This window comes from Carassius auratus, chromosome 22, assembly GCF_003368295.1.
Source record: "Carassius auratus strain Wakin chromosome 22, ASM336829v1, whole genome shotgun sequence".
Lineage (NCBI taxonomy): Eukaryota > Metazoa > Chordata > Actinopteri > Cypriniformes > Cyprinidae > Carassius > Carassius auratus.
Window position 1 is genome coordinate 5,593,306 of NC_039264.1, and position 10,798 is coordinate 5,604,103.

The following is a 10,798-nucleotide window of genomic DNA, read 5'->3' on the forward strand; positions in this document are numbered from 1 at the left end:
GTTGTATAAAGTTCATTTACTCACAAACTGATTTAGTAAAGTAAATTAATGTATAACAAAATATATACAAGTTGAACCAAATACTGTTATATGTCGCCTTTTCCACAAACTCCAAAGTTAAATAATTAAGAAAACAATCACTCTCATTGGGTATGTAATGTCATCTAAAATGTGCAATACTATCTGAATTAATGTTTTCTATTATGGTTATGGTGTTGTAATTTGCATTAATGGGGTCCCCACTTGCTCAGGCCCCCCATCTGGACTTCTTTCACTCCCTGAATGCAAAAATGCAAAAAGTTAATATGTACTAAGATAAATCACATTTAATAAATGAAGTATTCTGGAAATGGAAATTAAAATCAAAGTATAAAACCCAATTGAATATTTTGAAATATGTGATGAATAATGTGATTTCCAAATAAAGGCACACTAAATAAGATCACCATGTTACTCACCATGGATTGTAACTTTGAATCTCTTGTATTTGGTCTCTCGGCTGCTGGTGATCAATAGTTTATAAACTCCAGAGTGTTCAGTTGTGCTGTTCAGTTGAGATCCAGACTGATGATCCAGGTTCAGTCTGTCTCTAAAGTTCCCTTCATTGCCATCACATGTACACTGTGGAGGTCCAACTTGGTAAAAATGGTGGCTCTGCAGAGTTGTACTAAAGCTGTAATAAGAGGAAGTGGGTATTGAAACTTCACAGCAATCTTGTTGAGGGTGAAGTAGTTGATCCATCGTTCTTTGCCACAAAGGAGAAGCTCAAAGCAGAAGGGGACATTGAATGGCTGATGTAGCCTTGTTTTAATGCCTCCTCATTGTACTCCTCCATGGCTTTCTACTCACGAAGCGAAAGAGGGTAAATTTTCGTGTCAGGTTGATGTTGCAGTGATAGCCTTTTTGGGCAGCGCCAACGTACAGAACCGTTTCAATACAGGTGTCTTGAGTTTAAATCCTGGCTCGAGGGCCTTTCCTGATCCTGCTGCTCTCACACTCTCCCACTTCACTTCCTGTCAACTCTTCATTGTCCGATCATAATAAAGGCAAAAACTACATCTTGAAAAATAATTCTTATTCCAAGATGAATGCCTCAGCTGCTGGAAAGCCATTCAAATATCTAGAATTAAACCACAGTGTGAGAAAAATAAAAAGCATTTTCATGAGGAAGTGGTTAATTTTTTTTTCAGTGTTGCACTCTACATAAGCTGATTTTGCAACTTTATAGGCCTTGTGCAAAACTGCGACTTTATTTCTGACTTCAGTTTTTAAAATTGTGACTTCATCTGTGGGGTTATAAACTGACAGATTATAACAAAGTAGCTTGTTTACTTAATTTTCTAATTTTTCTAATTTAATTTTGTTGTTCAGCTCTTCTGCCGGTTCCTGTCATCTCCAGAAACTGTCCACAGAATCCTTCATCATCAGTCTCCAGATGTGTGCTGCTGTGTTCAGTGGTGAATGTGAGTGATGTGACTCTCTCCTGGTACAAAGGAAACAGTTTATTGTCCAGCATCAGTGTGTCTGATCTCAGCATCAGTCTCTCTCTACCTCTGGAGGTGGAATATCAGGAGAAAAACAGCTACAGCTGTGTGATCAACAATCCCATCACAAACCAGACCACACATCTGGACATCAGCAAACTCTGTCACACATGTCCGGGTATGTTTTTTTTGTTTTGTTTTTTGTACTGCACAAAGTGAAAAATTTTAATAAAGAAATCTGACTGTAAGGTATTACTAGCTAGCAAACTAACCCAGATATGTAAAATGAATAAGGGGCTGTTGTGTGTAAAGACCACCCATTGGCCCAAGTAAGGAATTAACTGAGATGTGTGTAGATTCACTGTGTAGAGCTTTTACTTGTGCTTCTGTTAAGTTCACTTTATTTATTAGAATTTTTGTTTCAATTTGATTCTAGCACTGTGCTTAATCGGACCACAATTAAAAATACAAAATGTAGACCGATATATTTATCAGTTCAGTTGGTTTAATTTGGATATTCATTGGTTTCTATTATTCACTTATTAATTATTGAACTTTATTCATTCATTATCGACTTGATGCATTCATTGCGAACATCGATTTCATATTAGTGTGCACGTGTATTTTACTTTTTTTTTTTTGAACATCAGTAGTATGCATGTATGTATATGTGAGTAGTTTATAGATGTATATGCACATGTTTTGTGTATGCATTCATAAGCGAAGTTTGATTTAAATCCTACACGGCGCCTCACAGAGTCTCATGTCAGTCAGGTCATGGATCTCACACTCAAAGACTCTCAGCTCTGATCTTTATCTGAGAACACGGGGCTTACTATAACTATCTGACCCACACTGCTTGTAGTTCGTTTAGTCATGTTTGTACAACTTGGTAAGACAATGAAGAATTTTTAAGATATTCTTTAGTATGATTATGCTGTGATAACAGTTCAGACCCATGAAGAAGAGATAAGAAAAAAAGAAAAGAAACATTTGCACCTTTTTGTTTTAAGTGCAAATTAGGTAAGTTTATCAGTCAAGTGCCCCATAGGCCCTTTAAAATTGAGATCATATTCATTTGACATTCAAATGAGAATAGAAGGAAAAAAGCATGTACTTCAGAGCACCATTCATTTTTCAAATGTCCTCTTTATCACGACGCGTGGGACGCTGGTGTTCATCTCATTGTCTAACGCTACATTTTTCCAGAGTGTTTGCACTTTTCCAGAGTAGAAATGTGACCCTGTTCCACAAGACCAGTCAAAAGTAGCACAGGTATATCTGTAGCAACAACCAAAAATACATTGTATGGGTCAAATTTATCGATTTTTTTGTAAATTTCCTACAGTAAAAATATACATCAAAACTTAATTTGATTAGTAATAGGCATTGCTAAGGACTTCATTTGGACAACTTTAAAAGGTGATTTTCTCAGTATTTAGATTTGTTTATACACTCAGATTCCAGATTTTCAAATAGTTTTATCTTGGCCAAATATCGTCTTGTCCTAACAAACCATAAATCAATGCAAAGCCAAATTGACCCTTATGACTGCTTTTGTGTTCCATGGTCACAAATGTGCATGAAATATTTGAATTACAAAAATAATAGGTAAGACTTTATATAAAAAAATAAAATAAAAAAAATAAAAAAAATTGACTTTTAGTCATTGTTTATTCCTGATTTCATGTTCTCTTCAATTCTCTTAAATGAACAAGTAACATTTTAAAAAAAAATGTTAGATGGATTGAATATTCTACTGACCATTCCAAAAAATAAGTGTAATGAACTGTTGTGCTAATCTTTTAAGAAAATTTGTCAAGTCCTACTCTTGTTCAGGTTCCAAAGGACACATGGACGACACGTGGATGACTCAAATTTCCAGCTCAATCAGTTTTTTTATTTTTATTTTGGCTTTGCCAGTTGACTGGTCTGTCTGTTAAATTAGGTTGTAAACCTTTAAAAACCGAACAAATGTTACCATTTCAATTAAACATTTTAATTAAACATTTATAATGAATTTTATGATGAATTACCCATTTAAGCCTTTACATGGAATAAAGAACCCATTTAACAAGTCAGTGCTGCAATGTGTTACTTAACCAATCTACACACCAAATAAACATTTCTTCAGCATGTTATACAGCATTCCAAACACCATGAAAGTAAATAAAACATTTCACTGACGTCTTTGGACTGAACCTACAAGTGAACTCGGAGTGTCTTCTCAGTGAAGTTTGTTTGTCTGAATGACTGAGGAACTCCAGGTTTTTAAACAGGTGCTCCAAATCAGTGAAAATGACAGAACAGGTGACAAGCAGCCAGATTGCTGCTGCTGGTGCACTCTGGGAAGTGTAGTTCTTGGACTCATTCCTGAGATTCAACTCAACAATTTTTAAACACCATAAACTATTATTATCAGAAGAAAGTTTGTTCGTAACTTAAAGAAAACCTTGCCAGAATGTTAGCCAACGTTTTGATAGCATTCACTGACAATAAGGCATGAAGACATTATAAATATCATGATTTTCTGTAACAATGTGTACTGTGAAAAGTACTATACCAAAAACTAATTGACAAATAAAAAGTAAGTAAGTAAAGTTTATTTGTATAGCACCTTTCACAGACAAGGAAGGGTCACAAAGTGCTGCACACTAATATAAAAATAGACAGTAAAATAAAATAACAACTGTACAAGTACATACCTAATAAAACACTACAACTATAAATTCCATAAAACTTCAATAACAAACAAATCATATTGTTAATTAAAATTTTTACTTTAAGTGTTTTATTAAAAGATTCCACAGAACTCATAGTTCTCAGAGCTAAAGGGAGCGAGTTCCAGAGCCTTGGAGCCACAACACAGAAAGCACGGTCACCTCTTGTCTTAAGACTTGTTCTGGGAACAATTAAAAGATCTTGGCCTGAAGACCTCAAAGACCGACATGGAGTATGTATATGTAATAGATCCTGGATGTATGAGGGTGCTTGACCATCCAAAGCTCTGAAAGTAATAACCAGAATTTTAAAATGCACTCTATACCCAACAGGAAGCCAATGAAGGGCTTTCAGCACAGGAGTAATATGTGATCTCCTGCTGGTTCTAGTCAAAAGCCTAGCAGCTGCATTTTGTACAACTTGCAGTCGATCTATAGATGATTTATTCAAACAAGTGTACAAAACATTGCAATAGTCCAGTCGTGAAGAAATAAAAGCATGAACAAGCATCTCCATCTCTTTTTTTGAAACCATAGATCTAACCTTAGCAATGTTCCTGAGGTGGAAAAAACAGGTACGAACCACAGACTTAACATGACTGTTAAAACACATCGATCCGTCAAAAATGACACCCTGATTTCTCATGTCACTGCAGTCAGACGATGATAAACCCCCAAGGGCCTGCTTAATCTTAAGGGTAATGTTGTCTGGGGCAAAGATCATCACCTCTGTTTTATCCGTATTAAGTTGCAGAAAGTTCAGCAAAAGGGACAGTTGGTCTAGTCTATCTGGGCTAAAGGAAATAAGTAACTGGATGTCATCTGCATAACAATGGTAAGATATTGATTTAAAACTACTTATAATCTTTCCAAGCAGGGGCGGACTGGCCATCTGTGTGATCTGGAGAATCACAGAATGGCCGGTACTCCAGGACGGCCGGCGGGCCAGCCCACCACCCGCCACACAAGCACTCATCACCTGTTTTTTCCCCACTAATCTGTTTCACACTCCAGTACTGTAGGTGGCAGCAATGCACCTTTAAGTTGGATGCCAGCTGCACTGGCCGTGGCCGCCAAGTAAGGAGAAGAAGAAGTGGAAGAGTAGGAAGAAACCAACAGCAAATACATTAACGTTAGAAAGAAGAAGCATAGAAACGAACAAACAAACAATATGCATAACAATATGAAGCCGCTAAATGTCCCAAACTAACTGAAATCTATAGCAATATTTTCCAGCAGCAGCACCTCGCAGTTAAATATTAGCAGCAGTAAAGTGAGCCAGACAGCTATACAGCAACATCCCGCCAGTGATGATGATGAGGGACAGAAAGATGAGCTGGTTCCACAGGCAGATCCAGATCCAAGTATGGAATATGAGAGGCGAAAGAAAGTTACTTGCTAGGGATGATGTTAGGAAGTGATATTCAAGTCGCTACATTTTTAATGATTAAAGTAGTTAAAACAGCTAAATTTCAACATTTTAGCTGTAAAATGCCACATGCTGTAGCTAATATTAGGAAATATGTTGCGCTTTTTCTTTTAAAAATGTTGTTAACATTACAGTTAATGCTTACAAACTTGAAGATTTTGAATACAGAATTTACATTTGTAATGGTGTATTTTCATTTAGATGTGGTATTATCTCTACGGTAAGATTAATTACTGCATACATTACGATTATTAAGTATATATTCATTTTAAGACAGCATGGAATAAATCCTGTTTCTTTTTATTTTTTAAATGCATTCCATTGTTTGTTTATTCAGGTTCAGCTTAGACCAAGAGCAGAGAAAGACTCCCACTCCAGCTCAACATCTAGTCAACATCAATGCTATTGCAATAATTTGGATGATATAGTATCATGAGCCACAATTAAAGTCTTGTGACACTCATGCCAGCCGTTGTTGTTGAGTTTATGTGCGCCGATTGCTTTGGGACAGGCCTAGTCAAAGTCCAGGGCTTTTTTTTAGTCCCAGTCCTTCCCTGTTTCCAAGGGGAAGCATATACAGACTAAACAGCAGGGGACCAAGCACAGAACCTTGCGGCACACCACAGGACAAAGGAACAGAATCTGCCATGAAAGATCCTGAGGACACTGAAAAACTCAGAAAGATAGGAGGTAAGCCAATCCAGAGCATATCCAGAAATACCCACTAACAACACAGTACCTGAGCCTGAATACTGTGGTATAAAGTTAATACTAACAAATAGATTTACTAATGAAAGTAATTACATTTATAACAACTAAATGGACCAAGTTCTGTTAAATTAATATTTTATAAGCACCAAGTCAAATGGTTAATAATAAATTCCCTCTCATTGGGTATGTAATGTCATACAAACGTGCAATACTGCCTGAAATTAGACTTAAGAACAGCTTCTATCTTCAAGCCATAAGACTACTTAACAATCAGCTGTCCTCCATCTAAAAAATAAAATAAAAAAAACACAGGAATACATGCTGCTCTTATGTTTACTTTCATTGTACTTGCACTGCCACTTTTTGTTTTTTTTTATTTTTTTTTATTCCTTCATGTTACTCTTTGACACTCCACAATGACTTTTGGACATTGCTCTACTCAGGAATACATCTGAATGTGAGCTGCTCTTAAGTTTATTTATTGCATCTGCACTGCCACTTTAATTTTCCTCCATGTAGCTCTACGTCACTCTACAAAGACATTTTAGACACCGTTCTACCCCAGTAATCATAATATTACCTCAGGACTTCTTATATACACTATAACTCTAAACACTGATTACCTTTATTGTACCTGTTACTTTCACTTATTTGTATATAATGCTCTGTCCATGTCTTTCTGTCTATGAGAACTGTAGTCACTCAAGAGCCTCAGTGGTTTCCATGTACGTCTATGTCTTATGTCTTGTTATTGTCACTGTATGTCTGAGCCTCGTCACAAGCATTTCAATGCCCAGTTTTCCCCAGTGCTAACTATGCAAATGACAATAAATGCCTCTTGACTCTTGTCTCTTGACCTCTTGAAATAGTCTGAATTCTCAGATACAATACTATATTACTGTTGTGAGTTTGATATTTGCATTAAGGGGATCCCTTCCTGCTCAGCCCCAAAGTCTGGGTTTCTTTCACTCCCTGTAAGAAAACAAAGAACCACAGCATTATGCAGAGATACTACTGTTTAAAAATCAAATCAGATTCATCACACTCAAAGTATCTGAATTGTTGAGTTTAAAACCATGAAGAATACACATCATTAGGAATATGTTACTACTGAGATTTTTTTTTTTAATTGGAGACATTACAATTCAGGAATTTAAATAAATAATTAATATTTTGACATGTAATTATTTTAATTAAAGCTGAGGTATGTGATTTCCAGATGAAGCATAAATAAATAAGATCACCATGTTCCTCACCACGGATTGTAACTTTGAATCTCTTGTATTTGGTCTCTCGGCTGCTGATGACCAATAGTTTATAAACTCCAGTGTGTTCAGTTGTGCTGTTTGTGATGGTCAGAGATCCAGACTGATCCAGGTTCAGTCGGTTTCTGAATTTCCCTTCAGTGGAGTAAATTGTACTGAAACTTGTACTGAAAATTGCTTTATTTCTTTCTCCTCTAGCGATGAGACTGTCTTCAGGTCCAAACATCCACAGCAACAGATCATCTTTTTGTATTTCAATATCGTTGTCAAGCATGACTGAATCTCCCTCCATCCCAGACACAGTCTTCTCTTTAATTTTATCACAGCACCACATAAAGAGGAAAATCATGAACATTATAACATATGATGACTGCTATGGTAATGTCAAAATAAATGACATCTGATAAACTCTAATTTTGTTCAATATTATGGATATTTATTATATTATAGATTTTTATTTCACACATAGGTAAGAACTCGCACAGGTTTGGCGTGACATTTTAAGTAACCATGGCCTGGATGATAAAACCCAGCTTGCATCTCTTTCTGTTCAAAAGATTGCTGTTTATAATCTTATCACCTCTTTGCCTCATTATAAATTTTGACAACTGCGTTAATCCACTTTATGGTGTAAATTTGAGAAAAAGAAAAAAATATATGCAATGCAAAATGTGTGTCTGTTGATCTTATTCTAGTTCATTTATAATTTCTCATGTTCATTGCCAAAATATAATAAAACTAACATTTACCTTTACTTCCATTATGAAAACTGCATTTCTCTTCCTTCATTATTGATGCACCAATGACAATTTGTGAACATAATTTTTAAGTCTTCTTCAGTTTTTTTTTTTTTTTTTTGCATCTTTAACTATTAATAGTAGCATTAAAATCATCAAAACAGTCATAAATCCGACTGAGTTACTCACCATGAGCAATAACCATGAATCTCTTGCATGTGCTCTTTTTGCCGCTGGTGATTTGAAGTGTATAAACGTCTGAATGAGCTCTGCTGATGTTCCTGATGGTCAGATCTCCAGTTCTCTGGTTTAACTGCAGTCGGTCTCTGAATCGACCATCAGGACCTTCGTATAATTTGGTCTGATTGGTGGCTCGGTTAATTTCAGCTATGAAAATGTCTTCATCACTAAACTTCCACAATATCCGGTCATCTTTGTTCAGTGCAGTAACACCAGTTTGTAGAGTGGCAGAATCTCCTACTGTATATTTCAGTGTGTTCACTGCCAAAGCAAGAAACATGTAGAAGAAACATGTGACTGTGAACATGAACATGGTTATCGATATTATTTTTGAGTTACTCACGCAAAACAAGAACGTTGAATTTCTTGTAGGAGATTTTATTTTTGCTCTTGATCTGCAGTTCATAAACTCCAGAGTCAGTGCTTTTAGTGTTCATGATGGTGAGATCTCCAGTTCGATTGTCCAGCCCCAATCTGTCTCTGAATCCGTCATCATCATCGTAGACACTGCTCTCATTGGTCAGTCCATCGATTTTGGCGATAAGGGCATTTTTAGGTTCAAACCTCCACAGTATCAAATCATCTTTCTGTATTTCAGTAACACCGGTCTGCAGATGGACAGATTCTCCTTCTGTGAATTTCCATGTGTCCTCTTCATTTCATAAAGAAACAGAAATACAAAAAACTAGTTCATGTGAATGTGGAGGTCAACAACTCAAAACCCACTAAAGAGCCCAACGAAGGTCAAAAACAAATAAAGTAACATATTGACAGACAATACAGTAGGACATTTGAAGTATTTCAGTTGTGTACCTCTTACAATAACTTTGAATGTCTTTGTTTTTGTCGCTTTACTGCTGGTGATCTTCATCTGATAATCTCCAGAGATTGGGATCCTGATGTCGCTGATGGTCAGATCTCCAGTCTGATGGTCCAGCTGTAGCTTGTCTCTGAATTCCTCATCATCGGTGTATGAGATGTTACTGCCATTTTTGTCGACTTGAGCGATGACTATTTCTTGAGGTCCAAACATCCAGAGCACTTTGTCTCTCTGGATCTCGACTGCCCCAGTTTCTAGCGTGACAGGATTTCCCTCCTTAACGGACACAGTCTCCTTTTCTGTCATCACAGAAAACATCAAGCAAATGGAGAAGATATAAAATATTTCTAAAGATGTTTTATTGTTCAGCAAGTCAATTTTTTTTTGTGGAAAATTGGTTATGTAAAAACTAATTACTCTTATAAAAAATTCTACTCCTATATTTACTGTAGATAACGCTCACCTTTCTGTTTTTTAGAGTATTTTAACTTGTAGCACATCACACCCAAAGCTGCAGCCACTAACAGAAGGACACAAAAACAAATCAGCACAATATCACCAGTGGACAGACCCGGATCTGGAACAGCTGAAGAGACAGAGTCAAACACACAAACAATTTCATTATGAGGGAACATCTAAAGTACACTCTTTTAATCTGATTTGGCATGAACTACGTACCAACAAAAACACTGAATCTCTTGTATAGTGTTTCTTTACTGTTGGAGATCTGTAGTTGATAAACTCCAGCGTCTGAGGTTCTGATGTCTCTGATGGTGAGAGATCCCGTCTGATTTTCCAGATGTAGTCTCCCTCTGAATATATCATCTGAATTCAGTGTGATCTCATGAATCTTAATATTCATTTCAGCTATAAGACTGTCTGGATTTGTAGGTCCAAATGTCCATTGTATTAGATCATGTTTCTGTGAATCAGTAACACCAGTGTGTAGAGTAACAGAATCTCCTTCTTTCTTGTTTTCTAACCCGGCAAAAATCACATCTGGAAAACAAACGGGAGAGAGGAGTAATGAAAAGAAACATAAAAAATAGTGTTCAAATATCTGAGCTTCTCACCATGGACAGTAACACTGAATGTCTTGAGGAAAGTCTCGTTGCTGATGATCTTTAGATGATAATCTCCAGAGTGTTTGGTTCTGATGTCACTGATGCTCAGAGATCCAGTCTTATTGTTCAGCTCCAGTCTGTCTTCAAACCTCCCATCATCAACATTGTATAATGAGACTGTCTGCGTTTTACCATCGATTTTAGCAATGATAGTGTTTTGAGATCTGTACATCCACATCAATAAAAAGATCCTCTGTATTTCAGTGATATCAGTGTGTAGAGTGAGAGAATCTCCCTCCTTCACTGACACTTTTTCCATGTCCCCAAA

General features: G+C 36.4%; 1 protein-coding gene across 1 annotated transcript; it reads right to left on the minus strand.

Moving 5' to 3' along the window:
• On the minus strand, positions 1-10,798 carry LOC113040773 (uncharacterized). The gene is made up of 8 exons (XM_026199027.1): positions 10,480-10,798; positions 10,085-10,405; positions 9,870-9,992; positions 9,400-9,705; positions 8,930-9,238; positions 8,536-8,847; positions 7,601-7,918; positions 1-278 (listed from the first exon to the last, which is right to left on the minus strand). The coding sequence occupies exons 1-8, from the start codon at positions 10,787-10,789 to the stop codon at positions 208-210; spliced, it is 2,070 nt and encodes a 689-aa protein (XP_026054812.1). The 5' UTR covers positions 10,790-10,798; the 3' UTR covers positions 1-207.